General features: G+C 35.7%; 3 protein-coding genes across 3 annotated transcripts; 1 reads left to right on the top strand and 2 right to left on the bottom strand.

Moving 5' to 3' along the window:
- Positions 1–2,139: 2,139 nt before the first annotated feature.
- Positions 2,140–3,781, top strand: LOC147490782 (annexin D8-like). Its single transcript, XM_086565369.1, has 4 exons — positions 2,140–2,256; positions 2,433–2,584; positions 2,677–2,895; positions 3,051–3,781. Exons 1-4 carry the CDS (start codon positions 2,187–2,189, stop codon positions 3,594–3,596), a joined length of 987 nt encoding a protein of 328 aa, XP_086421495.1. The 5' UTR covers positions 2,140–2,186; the 3' UTR covers positions 3,597–3,781.
- Positions 3,762–13,778, bottom strand: LOC147490781 (Glycosyl hydrolase family protein). The gene is made up of 6 exons (XM_086565368.1): positions 13,238–13,778; positions 12,503–12,802; positions 12,206–12,375; positions 11,611–11,708; positions 4,694–5,452; positions 3,762–4,584 (listed from the first exon to the last, which is right to left on the bottom strand). Exons 2-6 carry the CDS (start codon positions 12,749–12,751, stop codon positions 3,995–3,997), a joined length of 1,866 nt encoding a protein of 621 aa, XP_086421494.1. The 5' UTR covers positions 12,752–12,802; positions 13,238–13,778; the 3' UTR covers positions 3,762–3,994.
- A 1,170-nt stretch (positions 13,779–14,948) lies between these two features.
- On the bottom strand, positions 14,949–15,251 carry LOC147490780 (uncharacterized). Its single transcript, XM_086566930.1, has one exon. The coding sequence runs from the start codon at positions 15,206–15,208 to the stop codon at positions 14,957–14,959; it is 252 nt and encodes an 83-aa protein (XP_086423056.1). The 5' UTR covers positions 15,209–15,251; the 3' UTR covers positions 14,949–14,956.
- Positions 15,252–17,136: the final 1,885 nt, after the last annotated feature.

The raw sequence follows: 17,136 nt of genomic DNA, 5'->3' as shown, positions 1-17,136 counted from the left end.
ACAAAGGATAGATAGGGGGGAATGCAGACAAAGATGGGGCTAAATAAGCAGACACATTGAGGATGTCTTGGTCCAAGACATTCATTGACAGATCGTTTGCTAGTGGAGACGTGGAGTAGACAGATTAAATACCTTTCTTTCCTATTGTCTTGGTTTGGGACTTTGGGGAGGTTTCTGTTTCTGCACCCAGCTCTAGGGTGAGCTAAGATGCTTCTTTCAACAGCCAAGTGCAACAGGGTCCGAGAGAGGAAACAAAGTTTACCTTCAAAAGGTAAAGAAAGGAAATATTTTTAGTACCTTCAGTGGTAAACTTCCTGAACTTCATTATTTAGCTGAATCGAATGACAGTTCTCAGCTAAAAAAAGACGGACATGTCCATCTTGGTTAGTTGATTCATGCCTGACCTAGGCAAAATTTGATGCATCTCTTCTGAATACATTTCCAATGAATTACAAAAGGTGCCAAACGGTTGTTATAAGCTGTTTGTCTTGCTTATTGTATCCTCAGTGACTTTGATTGGATTCTATAAATGCTAAAATTGCAAGATAAACATTTGGCGTTTGAGTACGGAGAAGACTGTGTTCTAAATGCTTGACACTTTGTTGGGGTTGCTTTCAAGAAAGAAATGCCGGAATGTCTAAATGTGGGACTCATTCTCTTAATGCTATCGTCGAAAATGAGCCAAAACACCAAGGTGGCAACTGTTATTGACTTATTGGTGGAGAGAATAGGAGCTTGCTTAAAATGTAGAGACTGTCAATGAGTTCTCTTCGTAGTAGTTTGTCTTGGGTCATTTCTGGAAATGGTGATGGACTGGGTGATTTCATTGCCCCAGATTTGTCATGTTCACTTGCCCATTTTTAATTTCATTATGTACATTTGAAACTAAAGGAAAAGAATGATACAGAGGAAATAACTAATTTTTCCATTTCTTCACATCCCTCTTATATTGGTTGTTAAAGTGTGTGCGGAAAGCATAGCCTGACTTGCTGAGCTCTTTCACCACAAAGAACCCTAGACTATTTGTCTGCTGTTGTATGCAAAAGCCAAAAAAGGTTAGTATTTCAGTTTTTGCTGAGTATTTGATTTGAATTTCTTATAAAAACAGTTGCTTTTTCGTTCATTCCAAATCTTACTGTTATGCTGCTAGCTTGCTACTTTTTCCATGAATGATTGCGTCTTAAAATTTTGGCTGCTTATCTATAGGTGGGTGTACATGAGATTTATTTCGAATTACATTCTAGAGTGTACGTATAAACTGTGGGTTCAGTAGCTGTGTGCTACTTCTAGACACATCTATTAATCCTTTCAGTCTTATATAATTTGATAGATCTGAGTCAATTAAAATCCCTTACGCTGGCTTTTTTATTACTAGCTATGGTTATCATTATATACAGTCTTCCGAGTTCTAACTGTAGCAAATGGCCTGGGCATGCCTTTGGTTCAACCAAGTGTAGCTGACTTATTGCAGAATCAATGAAGTCAGTGCTCCAAACAAACAGTTTAGACTGTGTCCTGATACGTGGTTGTACAAAAGGGTTTGCAATTCTGCATAGTTGACTTCATCTAGTGGCCATGCAGATAGTGCTATAAAGTTAATTTGAAAATTAGTAGTTTCTAATGAAAAAGTTCAGTTGATGGTGGCAAATATTCTATCTTAAAAGACCAATTTGCAATAGAACTAACCAGTACCAATGTCTACGATCAGTTGACTGATTTGACTGGTCAGGAGCACTTGATTAGAGTTATTTTAGTCCAGGAGCTCCGTCGGGTTCACCTGATAAGTAATAACAGTCTGGGACAGTTGTTCACACGATAACGCCGCAAATGAGAGTTAAATATTCATTGGGTTTCAACCTTAACTAACGTCATGTCTCCCCAGAGAGATTTTGACATCAAGGAGAGACTTTTTAAGGCATCAAAGTAAGTCAGCTGCAATTTTTCAAAAGTGAGATTGTAGAGAAAGTGAAGGGTTCTAAGAAGAGTACGGTTGAAATTGGAATGAGGGATATGTTCCATCACTTGTGATGTGGATGTTATTCCTCCTCTGTTAATGGTTCCAGTGAGTAAAGTAAATATTCCTTAGATGGGGACACACGTTCAAGGCACATCCATCTATAAAATGGAATACTACATAACCATTCTTTTTATTATTGGCCTTGCAAAGTAGAAGTCAGTAATAAAAGATGGATAGTTCAACTCAAAGCTCAAGGAAACTTGAATCGGATTGTCAGTGCTTTCATTCTTTTATTTCTGGTAATCCTCTCATAATGAATCTCTTAAAAGGAGACACTCAGTTATAGAAAACTGAGCAGAAACCAAACAACTAGCCAATGTTACACGCCGGTCTTAATTCTTTAAAATTTATTTTAATGTTTAATTTATTTTTCACTTTTGCATTACTATCTAACTTGATGGATATAACGAAACAGGAGTTGATGAAACAAGCCAGCACAAGCTTCTGGAAATCTTCACAAGCAGGAGTTTGGAAGAGATCAAGCATATACGAGAACTTTACAGTGCTCTCTACAACCAAGATCTCCTTCACCTACTTCGAAGCACTCGAAGGGATAATGCATTGACTGTAAGTTTAAAAAGGCATGCATGACGAATTTTTACAGACTCAGTTGTTCTTTAGTAAATAGTGATTGTTTTGTCTTGTTCATGGATTTATAGAAAGCAGCATATCTTTGCATGAGAGAACCACATGAACGCGATGCTGAGATAATTAGGAATGTCCTCTTTGGAGATAGAGTTGACCTCAACACCCTGATTGAGGTAGTGTGCACCCGCTCTTCATCAGAGCTTCAGGGTACCAAGCAAGCCTATCGCTCCCAATATAATTCTGACATTGAGCAAGATGTGTCCCTCAAAGCTCATGGTGGTTTCAAAGAGGTAATCTCTCTCGGATTGTCCCCTCGTGTACTGCAATCTTATTAATATTATCTCCTTGGTTAGTGGCTCTCAGTGCCGCTGTCACCTGAGCCACTATTTAACAGTATTCCGGTAGCTCACTAACAGTGTGAATCGCCTATTGTGATCCTCTCCAGATTCTGCTTGCTATTCTGAGATCAAGTCGCAACTATGGTGGTAGAGTTGACGTGAGCATGGCTATGTGTGATGCCAAGACACTTTATGAAGCAATGGAGAGTGGAAAATATGTGGATCAGAAGACCATCCTTTCTCTCATAAGCCAGAGATCTAGTGGTCAATTCAAAACCATTCTTGATTCCTACAAACAACTTTATGGAAGTGAATTTTCAAAATCACTGAAGCGAAACAAGTGTGGTCAATTTGGAAAGGACCTCCGCATTGCTGTCCGATGTTTACAATATCCTGAGAAGTACTTATCCAAGAAACTACAGAGATCAGTGAACAGCTTTGATGCCCAAGAGGCTCTTATACGGATTGTTATTACTCGATCAGGAGTTGACGTTAAAGACATCAATAATGCTTATAGGAATAAAACAGGCTACTCTCTTGAGAACCTTATAAGAAGGGAATTCAACACCACAGCCAACAGAAACAAAATTTCGACTGACAAGGCTTGTGATTTGACAGTTGAAATTCTAGTCGGACTTCTCAACCGCTGTTGAGTCTTGTATTAAGCAGAGATAGGAAAAGTATGTGTATTCATGCCTTTCCCTATAAAAAGTGTATTTTCTACTTTCTAATTAAAAAGACTCTACTGCGACGTAGGTATATTGTAACTTCGGTCTCCATAAACCGATTCAATAAGCTTCCGAATACAGTTTATCAACTTGAAGAAACTTAGGCATGCTTTTACTGTTGGTTAAGTTGCCATTGTTTTCAGGGTCAAATTTCAAGCTTGGCGTAGCTAGAGAACGTTCTAGAATTAACAAACATGACAAATATGCAATAGGAGTAGGCAACATATTCATCAACACATAAACACTTGACTAGAAAATTTTGCTAAAGTATAGTCCGTAGATTTTCTGAACAGCTTCAGATTCAGAAATTTCTCCCCTCTGATTCAGAGAAAAACTGTTATGCGAGACTTCTCATCTCCTACAACTAAGAAGTATGACCCTTCCTCCATCACCATCAACCCATCTTCGTTGGCTCTACTGAGGTGCTCACATGGACTTAAAACAAACTCAATTTCCGCTCTTTCCCTTGCATTTAGATGCACACTTTCAAATCCAACCAACTGCTTCATTGGGCTCCCAGGTCGAGGTCTAGAAGGCTGTATGAAGAGCAGCACAGGATGCTTTCCTGGCATCTCCCCAGAATTTGTAACTCCAATAGTAGCTGAGAACTTGAGCTTCTCACAGTTTTCAGTTCCCATTTGTGAGACAGAGAGATAGCGACCCAAATCCTTGTTTTGGACTGCATGAAGGTTGTTAGACTGGTTCAAGTAAATTTGGTTTTTATTAACAGATAGGACCTCATAGGAGTAGGTTGAGTAGCTTAGACCATAGCCAAATTTGAACACTTTCCTGCCTTGGTAGAATCTATATGTGCGTCCAGGATAACTAGACACTGGATCAGACCGCATCCTCATGTTTGTCATTGGTACTTTGGTGAACTCTTGCGGGTACCAAGTAATAGGTAATCTCCCACCTGCGTGAAGAACATGAACTTGAATTTAAACGCTTCTCATTTAATTTACCTAGAATTTCTCATAGTCAAAGGGGAAACTTAAAACAGGATTTTTTTTAACAAATTTTACCAGGGTTGTGGTCACCAAAGACGATCTCGGCTAGTGCAATTCCCCCGGCTTGACCAGGATAACCAGCCCACAAGATGCTTCCAATATTACGATCATATTTTGCAAATGTAATATCAACTGGACCTCCACTCAGAATCACCAATATCACTGGCTTCCTTGCAGCTTTCGCAACACTGGTAATGAGACTTTGTTGCTTCCCAGGGAGTACCAATTCTTCTCTATCTTTATCTTCCTTCTCTTGTGTTTGATCCAAACCGACAAACAATATAACATAATCTACAGACTTAGCCAACTCTACGGCTTTACCTATCGAAACAGTTGAACATGCAACCGAATCACAGCCAGGAAGAGAATATACATCTTTAGCGTAACTCCTCAATGCATGTAGAGGTGTAATTGATATACAAGGAGGACCAGCATAATTTCCAAGAAGAGTTTGTGCAGCATCTGCATTCGGGCCAATGACTCCAATGATCTTATTTTTAGATAGTGGGAGTAACTTTGCTGAGTTCTTCAACAGTACAATGCCGTTGCGAGCAGCTTCTAGAGCTAGTTCCTGATGTTCCTTTGAGCAGACGTGGGACGAACCAATATTGCCAAAAGGGTGCTGCACTGGGCTTCCATTGAAGAGTCCCAACCTCATTCTGATTGAGAAGAGGTTAGTTAGAGCTCTGTCTATGTCATTTTCAGTTAGTTTTTTATGTTCGACTGCTGATTTGGTGTGTTTCTGTAAGTAGGATCCACAATTGACATCCATGCCTGTGAAAATAATAAAGTGCGATTAGGCTCATGGAGATTGCAATAAAAACATGTAGAAAATATGCCAAACCGAAGCTTGCTCATGCATCTATGCACATGGTTTTACAATGTAATGGACGGACACATAATTATATAATTTCTCCGGCAACATGTCATGTTCTGCAGCTTTATCAAATGTTTCATCTACAGAACCTGACAATTCAAAGGAAGATGGAGAATCTGGCTCTGGAGACATTAAGGAAAGTTTTCAGTAAATTGTTCACGGGATGCAGCTCATGACACATATTAAAGAAATTGTACCGAAGAAAAAATTGCAAGTTCATCATCGAGCTCTAAGATTCTTCCAAAGCTCAAGGCATAGCATGGAAACTTATTCGGGGGTATCTAGAACAGATGACATGTTGCAAAACGGAAGACACAGTCCATGGCCTCCCCTGATGTTGTATATGTAAGCAGGAGACAATTGTGCTTCTTGAGCACATCTTCTATCACTACTTAATTGGCCAAAGAGTTTGGGATCATGCTCTCATATTTTCAAACATTACATCACACATTGATTCCTTAAGGGGGTCAATGCTGAATACATATGACATCATGCAATGACATAACAGGCCAAACACCATAGCTCTTTGATTCTAAGATATGTGGAAAGCTTGCTCATTTTTTTTGTTTTTGCCTCTTATCAAGCTTATGGAAAAATAGAAACCAATTGTGCTCTATGATCGAAAAACTCCAAAAAATCTCTAATATTTGCTTTCCCGACTAGAAGAGCCATCATCATTATCATACCAAAAATCGTCTTGTTTGAACAACCACACCATGACCGATATGAAAATTTTCACACCCTTAATCTCCAACACAAACCAACCACACCCAAAATTCTGGAATGTTCTCGGCTTCTACCACCACCACCATCATCATAAAATTAATGTTGATGGAAGTTCATTAAGGAACCCACCACTTGGTTGGGGACCATTCTCGAGATGACATGGGTAACTTTTTTACCACCACCAGGGAGGGCTTGGGGTATGTACTAACTATATGGCAAAACTTATGCTATTATAGAAGGGATTGAAAAATCAAACTATCGGATTTATTTTGAATTAATATATTGGGTGGAATCCGACTCTGCATCGATTTGTCAAAGCCTTTTAGGAAGACTGTCATTGCATTGGAGGGTTAGAACAAAATGGATGCAACTCAAGGAGAAAGCATCATGGATCAATGTTTTATAAGACTACATGGAGGAGACAAACAAAGGCCCCTATAGATCACAAAATAGACATGGAAAGACACATTGCAAAATGGAGAAAGTAAATGGTGGGACAACAAACCTCCTTTTGTGAGAATATGGAGAACCACTTTTACTACTTACTTCCGTTTCATAAGTTATATGTAAGATGTAATAGGTGGGTACACATGTTTATGATACTCATACTATACAATTCTTAACACTTCTTATTCTTTTCCTTGTAACTTTATTCTTTTAATCAATTAATTTTTTGTATAAGAAAAAAAAAAAAAGGTCCGTTTATCAAATGTTTCTTTGATAGTGTTACCCCCACTAGATGAGCCAATTAGGATTTCCCCCTTCCCACTAGATGAGCCAATTAGGGTCTCCCCCTAAACACAAACTTTTTGGTCAACTTGGTTTTTTTTTCCGTTAACTTTCAAGTCAAACAACTGAAAATGACATAAATGTTCCCACCTAATTAAAGTTAAATATTTTTTTTTTGAAAACAATGAGGGCATTTGTGTAATTTTCAATTGTTTGGCTTGAAAGTTTATGGTCAAACCAAGTTGACTGTGTGTTTAGAGGGAGACCCTAATTTCCCATCTAGTGGAGAGAAATCCTAATTGGCTCATTTAGTGGGGGTAATACTAGTTAAACCCTATTTTTTATTTTATATATATGGTTATCAAATATAAAATTGGAGAACAACCATATTGGAAATCTAGGAGTAAATTGTTCACGGGATGCAGCTCAAGGCACACACTAATAAAGAAATTGTAGGCATGAGGCAATTACTGATTATCTTCATCGAAATCTAACACTTCGCCATGGCATCAATGGCGCGCTTGTACCTAGCATTGGCAAATTGCAGTAAGCCAAGATCGAAAGCCCGAACCTGGCCTGAACCAACTTATTCTAATGGACCTGTCCATCGACACCCCCTGGTAGTTTGTTTATGTATCGTTAAATGAACAATTGTGCTTTCATTGTACACAAGTCTTGTTTATGTACTTAATTATGTGAAGATTTATAGGCTTCTCATTTCTCATACTTTTTAAACATTTGAGCTGGCATGTCTATTTCATTCTGAGATTAAGGGGTCAATACTGAATACTATACTGGTGGGATGTGGGTATTTGAAGACATTTCTAAACTTTTTACCACCAAAGGTTAAAGTTTAGACCTGAGTAATTGTAAGATCACAAAATATTTACCTAATGACACTGATCTAAATTTTTCGACAAAAAACGCAGGTTTTCCAGTGAAGAAGCAAACTATGTAACATCTTTACTTCTTGAGAATGTTTTGAATTTTTTTTTTTTTGAAATGGTTCAATTATGATTCGACTCGGTCGGACCAATTGATATTTATTTAGCAAAAGTTTTAATAATTACAATAATAAAATGAATAAATATATGTTTCAATTCAATATTAATTGGTATTATAAATCAAAATTAATTTTTTGTAGAAGAAACATATAATAGCATGTAGGTTCGGAGTTTAACCACAGTTTAGCTTATACTGAGAGTCCAACTAAAAACTCTAATTTTCACTAACCCAAACCGAAAATTTACCAGTTGCGGTCGGATCCCGGTTCAACCATGGTGGTGGTCCAGAACGGCCTGGTTTTCTATAAACACTGATCTAGAGTCTAGACAATATAATTGCAAAAAATGTTGAAGTTTTTGGAAGTACCAAACTTTTGGGTTCAGCCTTAAATTTCATTTTTCACTTTTTTTTTTCTCGAAAAAATTTCAATTTGTGTGAAAGATTGAACTAAAAGGCTAAAAATCTACACAATAGCGGGAGTGCAATACCACTAGTAGGTGGACCAAGATTGATTGTCAGCAACTCAGCATGCTATCTCCACTATCGAGTAGGCAATTCGTAATCTCTATAGTTGCTCAATTTTGAAACACCTCCCTCATAAAAATTAGAGCAAACCCCCCTATTTATTAATAATTTAGAAAAGCCTCCCTAATATCATTTAAATTATATAATTATCCCCAATTTCCCTCGCTAATATTAAAATAAACTCTCTTTTATTAATAATTTAGAAAAACCTTTCTAATGTCACTTAAATAACATAATTATTCCCTATTAAAAAAATAGATGAGCATTTCCTACATAATTACAATTATAATCCAAAAAAATCATATTAACTATCGAACTCGAGGGACGGGTTTCAAGACTTTAAGACTTAAAAAAAAAACGAGGGGAGATATTTTATGTGATGCATTTTTTTGTCGATTTTGATATAATGAAGAAGGAGGCTCAAATTTTCTCTCCAGAATGAGGGAGATCGACAACCAGGTCCAATTGATATATTGATTTTTTGTCATATGCGGGGAGGTATGTGTGTATGAATTGGAGCCTATCCATTGGTAGGGCTTGGGAATGAAGTCTTTGAGGTGGGAGAAGTAGCTAATAGAGCAATAAACATTTTTGAAAATTGAGAAACACGAGGAGGCTTGTAGAGCTAACCAAAAATATTGTTTCATTCCTTTCGGTTTTGACACTTTTGGTTTCTTAGCACAATCTTGAGGGATATTGCAGAAAGTTATAGACATGCAACGTAATTTACAAGTTGGTTCTAATGAAAAAAGGAGGATAGGATTTGTCATTTCTATATTTGGACTTGCAAGTGATTTTGACATTGTTGAGTTTGTAATTTATTTAAAAAACTTCGTTATCATTATTAATAAAATTTCCACTTTCAAAAAAAAAAAAAAACCAATGCACAACATGGTTTGCATACTTGTTTAGTACTAATTTATTACCCTTTTTGCTTGGCTCAAGGTTTTAACAAAAAGCCACCAAACCATTACGGCATTGATTTTCAAAAATTGCATTGAAGTGAAGTCCAAAAAAGTTTAGAAAAACCCCATCCCATTACTATAGAAGCCCAATCCCAAAAAAGCCCAACGCACTTGTTGATCACTATCAGCACATTGCCATTATGACCCCATTAGCACTCTTGGATGCTCCATGTCATAAACAAAATCCAAATGTTAGGGATGGGGGGTGGTTAGTCCCATAGTTCCTTATTTGTTATATAAATTTACTAATTACCAACCTTGTATTGAATATATATTGATTAACATTTCCCTATTTCGATGTTCTTTATTCCATTGCTCCAAAGAACAACGAAATAAAAAAAAAAAAATAATAAAAAAAATAAAAGTTTCTCTAAAAATGGAAATTCTCAAGATTAGGAAGAATGAAACGTGTTGTACGTATAAGATGGATTTCCTGTGGGCGCAGCACATCCACCAGTGTCCCCATTAATATGAATTATAGGATTTCACTTTTTTTTTTGGGTTTATTCGCTTTTGGCTCCACTTTTAATATGGTATTCAGTGTTTGGCTCCCAGTAAATTACTTAATTCGTTTTTGGCCTCAGTTATGTTAGTATCATGTTTTCAAAATAGCATTTTACCCTTAACGTGACGTGTACATGAAACTTGTAAATATCAATTTCGATTTATTTCGATCTTGAATTCCAGTACAATTTCGATTTAAATGACCATCTAAATTAAAAAATCATCAGCTTGGATGTCAGTTTTTACATATCACGAAAAGTCGATAAGGTGTTAGTTTATAATTATGGTACTAAATTACTAATTAACAATTTCCTTAACAACTAGGGTTTAAGGTTACTTAAAAAATTTGGAAGTTTTTTTCAATTATAATTTATTTGTAAAATTAAACATAAATTATCCCAAATTATACTATATAAATTGGGACTTTTGTCAAATTAAATTTATATTGTGCATGTTGTATATAAATTGGCCCCAATTATATGTAATAAATAGGGGCTTTCGTCAAATTAGGATTATATTGTGCATATTATTGAGTATAAATTGGCCCTAATTACACATAACAAATTAGGGGTTTTATCTAATTAGGGTTATACTAGCTTGTAGGCCCGTGCATACGTACTGGCTCTTTTGAAAACATGTAGATTTTTTTTAGAAAATTGGAACTATCGTTTTAGTCATTAATCCGTTTTAATTTTCTAACAAGTCATTTTTAATGAAGTTTTAATTAAATTTTAAAAACCCATTTTTTCAATTGGAATAGACATTCTGTTTTAATAGGAGAAGGATTCCTGCTTTAATTAAAAGTGCTATAATTTATTTTAATAGGAGAATAATTCTCGTTATAATTGGAGAGAAATTCCCATTGTAAAAAAGGATTTCCGTTTTCAAATAGGAGAGAAATTTATGTTTTAATAGGAGATGACGTGGAATTTTAATAGAGCTCGAAAAATACTCCTTGTGGGAGCTTTAATATTAAGATATAGATATAAATTTTGCAAAGTGAACACTATTAAGTCTATTGGATCGTGGGATTTAAGTATATTTAAAAAAATATTATTCCATTTAAATATATTTTTATTTTTGTCCCCTCTTTCAACAAAACTTTTAAGCTTTTAGCCCCTCCTCCATTACTAGACTATGGGAGCAACATTCAAAGCTATAATGGCTAGTAGCTAATAATCTTTGAATGCCAACTGTAAAATTTCGACATTTGTTATTTTATTTTGTTTCAAAGAAAGAAAAAAAAGTCACATGTAGCACTTGTTGTGAGTGGTATTTATGCCATTATGAAATTATGATGAGCAAAACATACTGTGGACAGTTAAAAGAAATAAGTAAGGCCAAAAACAAATTAAACAATTTATAGAAGCCAAACGCTGAAAACCCGAATAAATATTTATTTATTTTTATTTATTTATTTATTTTTTTGTCGATAGGGAGGAGTAGGACTTCAATTCTTAGAGTCCGCAATGGTCCCTACCCTACCAAAAGAGGGCCAGATCCATCACCATATTTGGTATTATAGGTTCAGGTCCAATTGCAAAAAGACAATTTTGTGTCATGGAGATATCATAAAGAGCATAGACGGTCCTACTACGTACCAGCTTTGAGCACATCACCGACTGCATCTTCTGGTGATTTAGCATATCCCTGTTTATCGTGGATAAGAGATACTGCATCACAGTCTGATGTGATGTACCTGATTATCAGTTTATCACCAATAAACCCCCATCAGAGTGTTTTCACCTCATAATCTAAGGATTATCGAAGAAAGAAAAAATTCATAATCCAATAGGTTTACAAGTCTGATTCCATGATCAAGCCATCTACGATTTAGATTTTAGATATCTATATTTTTTGCTGGAAAGATTTTAGACATCTAGTTAGAGTTTGTAAATTAATAGTGGGTGTTCAAGAAAGTGTCAAAATGGTCTAGAAAGTCTATATAAAAAAAGAGTCGTGATAAGGAGAGATTATTCTCTCTAAATTTTGGAGAGATCAAAGCAAATAGCCGTTGGATGGAGAAATTTTTCCTCGAGATCGAGGTTGTTGCATAGCCCACAACTGACAAACCACACCAAACCGTATGATCATGTCATCCAAGGCCGATATGAAGTGCGCACTAAATTTAGAGAGAATGATCTCCTTATCATTTGCCATAAAAAAAAAAAAACATCCAAATTATTCTTGTCTCACCCATGGAACCCCCATTTTCCTCTTGCTGTCTTTGAAAGAAGATCATAATCTGCGCAGCTAGGGACACCATTAACCTGGTTATAGGCACACATTATTCCACTTGATCTCCCCTCTTCAATACATTTCCGGAATGGAGGTTGAAAAGTATCAGCTAAATCTTGCACAGATACCTGGACCAAACCAAAAATTGGAACTTCGAGCAAAAAAAAAAATTGGAATGCCTAAATATGACTACATTTCTTTATGCCACAAACTAATGGAAGCCCAACAAGAAGAAAGCTAGCTAGTGTTACTTACGCGAGCATTAAATACATAACGAGTCATTCCTTCCCATCTATCAAGATCATAGGCAGTAAAATGCTTACAACAAGCTGAAGCTTGAAGAGTTTCACCAAGTTTTCCACCTTCAAAAGAATCACCTTGAACTCCTCTCACATATGAAACTGCATACTTACCAGTTACCATAGGGTCTTCACCTGGTGTTTCCTGACCTCTACCCCATCTTGGGTCTCTGAAAATGTTAATATTTGGTGCCCAAAATGTCATTCCCTGTGCTTGTCCAGCATTGTATACTGCTCTGGCTTCAGTTCCAATTGCCTTCACACACACAAAGACAAAATAATAACTGTAACTATAATACGCATTGTTGAATTCCAGCTCTACTACAAATTTTGATATACCTGTTTCTTGTGATCAAACCCCAGCCACGAATATCTACCTATAGTAAATGCATTTGGGATTGCGTGAAAGCTGCTTAATTATAAAGTGATTTCAAGCCATTTTTATTCGTTTAAGTAGGATAAGGCGGTAAACTAAATCCCAAACAAAAAAAAGTATCAAAAGAAAAAAGACATTGGTTGTAATATTTTAAGGAAAAAAATAAAAACTTTTCCAAGCATAATATCTTGGAAAATCCACTTTCTTTAAAACAAAAATTCCAACTAATATCATTCAAACACATTAACAAAACTACAAAAAGATGAAAGTGAGTATTGTAATCTGGTTATGACTTATGACTGGTTAAGCACTAACCTGACCGATTCTATACCAGAGGTGGGCATCAAAAGAAGCAGCAGTGAGAATGACTTGAGGGAAGCTAGTAGCAGAGTGAATGGTTCCATTGAATCTAATACCAGGTCCTGAGTTTGACACACCATGTAAAGATTCAGACCACCATTGGTAACTCGGTATACCGAGTCTTGGAATCGATGGAGCTGTATTAACAAGTTGGGGTATCTTCTCCTCTAATGTAAGACGAGATATGAGGTCATGAACTCTTTGAGCAATGGGTAGTGAAGTTTTGCAGAATGGAAAAGTTTTTGTTGAAGGGTTTGAAGTATCACAAGCAAATGGAGGTTGAGTTGTAGTACAAGAAATGAGGAGAGCAGAAACTGAGCGTGATAAGAAGGGAGACAGTGTGAAACTTCATTGTTATCTGTTTGTGGAGTTGGAACTTAGAAGTGAAGTAGGTGAAGTGATGCATATAAATACAAGATCACTGAAGCTAGTAACTATACTTGTTTACACTTTGCAGAAAAAGGTTTAAGACCATATATTAACAGTACTTGGCAAGGAAAGAGAGACTGGAAATGGTATCTCTAATCTCTATCAACTTTGCCTTTTGACTTAAACATTGCGTGCTTTACTTCATTGGAATATAATTATGATATTATTATTCTTTACAAATTATGAACAAAACAAATGTCGGCACATGTGCTCATCTTACAAGTTCCAAAACAACGTATGTATTCCAGAGCCAATAATAATTGAAGTGTTTTCATTTTCAGATTTCAACAAGCCTCGTGATGCACATGATACTCGATGGTTGTCCTTGCCCTCTTTGCCACTTCTGGTGTTCAGTGTTCACTCAACATTTGCATCAGTGTATGCCTCAAAACTCGTATATGGTGCTTGTTGAGAGTTAAGACATGAGACTATGAAGCGCTTTATTTTGTGTGGAATTGAATACATGAATTAGATCCTAATGACAATGTCACTATGGTGACAGGCTGACAGCATTAATAACATATATTTAGCAAACGTATCCTTTGAAGGGTCATATATAGTCCCTTTGAAGAATGCCGGAATGCAAAAAGATGGAAATTAAGCAATTCACAGCAGTACTAATGCTGAGTCTAATGGTCTGCCATTCTCTATCTCGATCTATCCATATCCCTCAAAATAACGGCTGAGTCTAATGGTCTGCCACTCTCTATCTCGATCTATCCATATCTCTCAAAATAATGGTGCCACTTGAACGGGCGCGGGTTTGAAACCCACTTTTCTTCACGCCACTTCGACCAACGCAGAATGAAAACCCAAAAAAAAAAAAAAAAAAACTCATTTGACCCGCCGACTCTTCAAATGGCGCGGTATGAAATTGTATTTTTCATTCCACGCCACTTCAAGTGGCGCCATTTGGGTTTTACGTCATTTCAACTCACATGGAATGCACTCTCTATTCCTCAATAATACTCTATATATAGAGAGTTATATATAGAAATAGGGGGAAAAAACCACCACCGCCAGCCTAAGACATTCAAACAGAAAAAAAAAGGCACACAGATACATATTACCATTATGAGCAGGTGCACTAATAAGCAACTCAATTGAACATGATCATAGTCATAAACAACATCTTCCGTTTAGATCATTAATAAGAACAAAATCATATCCAATTAACATTTGCTAATTAAAACTACAGAGTTCGTTGTTAATTCTTCAAGAACTCAATTCAGACCTCCCTGCCTCTCATTGTACCCTATACAGCTTCCCTATCACATGTAGGCCTACCACAAACGCTATGAATGCGATACTCATGCCAATCACTAGTTGAGGAGATATCTTGGTCCCTGTGGCATTATCTGCATAGAACTGGAGCATATTGCCTCTTACACTTGTCGAATCAGACCCACCACTAGGGGTCTTCGTGGTCTTCCGCCTGTGCAAACTAGCAGTTGCCGCTGCACTACCCCTTGGAGGAGCAACACCTTTTGCAATCATTTCTGCTCGAGACAGGTGAAAATATGGATCAGAAAAAACATAGTGTGATATTTAATTAACACCGATGCAATTTCTTTCAAAGTGAAAGAAATCATCAAGCGAATCTTAAAAATCAAGCAATTTAAATATGCATACGGTAAAACTTTTTGGCATATATTGTTGCCGCATGTACTAGTAATTGTGAAACCCGTAAGATATAAATTCATAATTATATACCAACATGGTGATGTTATAATAGCATTGTGTATGCAATTTGATCCCCGGTGACGATGTCATATAATAAATCGATGCATCCACAAGGCAAGGCACAAGTTATGTTTTTGTACCATCAAGATCGAATTCATATGTTATTGATAGAGACAAAAGATAGCTAGGATCAAGTTATTTGGAACATCTAATAACGTAACAAGATTAAGAACTACCACAACATATAAGTTAGTTATGCATGGCAATATCCAACATAATTCACTATATGTTAAATCAATGAGAACCATGTCATTGCGTGTTGTTATTGACATAGTTGAAGTACAAAAATAAACCATGCATCTACGTAGTTGTAAGTTTTAACATAGTTGAGTAATAATACCTGCTGGTTTCTTTTGGAAAACGATAGAGGAATAGATCGGAGGAGAGGTGTACGTCTTTGATCTGTAACTTCACTAACAAGAATACAACCAAAATAAATCACAATGTAGTAATAGAGAGAACTCGATCGATTATATATATTTCTTCTATCCTAATTCCTACAGAAGTCGGTCTCCTAATTCCTATGGAAGTCTAAAACCGGAACACGTGTTGTCTTGTAATTGCTCTCGTTCCCATGTCGGTTTATTTAGGGGTGGGTTGGGTCGGGTTGAGGCCAATCTGAGCCTGAATTTCAAATGCTTCAACCCGAGCTTGGTACCAACTCCTAGTTAGTCTTTAAATTTTCAGCTCAAGTCCAATTCGGGTTGGTTGGGTTGGGTCGGATTGGTCAAGTTTATCGGGTTTCAATGTTAAAAATGAATAACTCAATGCCTTTATTTTAGGGTGATCTTGGACATAAAAATAAAAATAAAAAAATCCCGTAATAACTAACTGGAATTAAATATTCCAATAATATATTCCAAATTAATTTGAGATTTTCCATTATTAAATAAAGAGAAAAACAAAAAGATTTATTCAATTATTCCAAAAGAAAAAAAAATAAAACAAATTGAAAATAATTTTTACGACCTTAAAATCTTTTTAAAAAAAAATAATATAACATAAGATAACTTAATAAAGGTAAAAGAATGCCCAAAAACAAATTGTTTTTTTTGCTCTTAAAGTTTATGCTTTTGGTTTGATTTTTTTTTTTTAGTCTTCTTCATCATCATCGAAGCAATTTAAAGGAGTTTAGTAGAAATATATCAAATTGAAAATTTCTCAAAGCCCCAAAAAATATCAAGGAACCATGCAATGAGGAAAAAATACATTAATGGCTAATGAGTGAGAGGAGGAAGACTAAATTATACAATTTTATCTATTTTTAAATTCCTTTAATAAAATGAAAAAAAATGACGAAAAAAGGAAAATAAGTCACGAAGAGTTTGTGTTTTCTTTGGAAGGATAAACACTTGTTTTGTTTTTTGTTTTGATATCCTTAATAAAATAAAGGGTAATTTAGGAACCTCAATCTCTTCCAATTTTATTTATTTATTTCAAAGTTGGGGTACAGGAGTGTTTTGATGGGTATGTATAAGATCACCCTTATTTTAATTGTTAAAAAAATAAATTAAAAAGTAAATAACACTGGAATTTAATATTCTAATTAAATTAAAAAGATTTGATTATTTGAAAGGGAAACTAACTTGATTTATTCAATTATTCTCAACTTTATTTTTTACGATAATAAATCCTTATAAAGAAATAATATAACATAATCAACCGTTGGATAATTTGATTTA

The sequence above is a fragment of the Coptis chinensis genome, chromosome 6, assembly GCF_015680905.1.
Source record: "Coptis chinensis isolate HL-2020 chromosome 6, ASM1568090v1, whole genome shotgun sequence".
In the NCBI taxonomy this organism is placed as follows: Eukaryota; Viridiplantae; Streptophyta; class Magnoliopsida; order Ranunculales; family Ranunculaceae; genus Coptis; species Coptis chinensis.
Note: the sequence above shows the minus strand (reverse complement) of the source record. Positions and strands in the feature narration are given on the sequence as shown.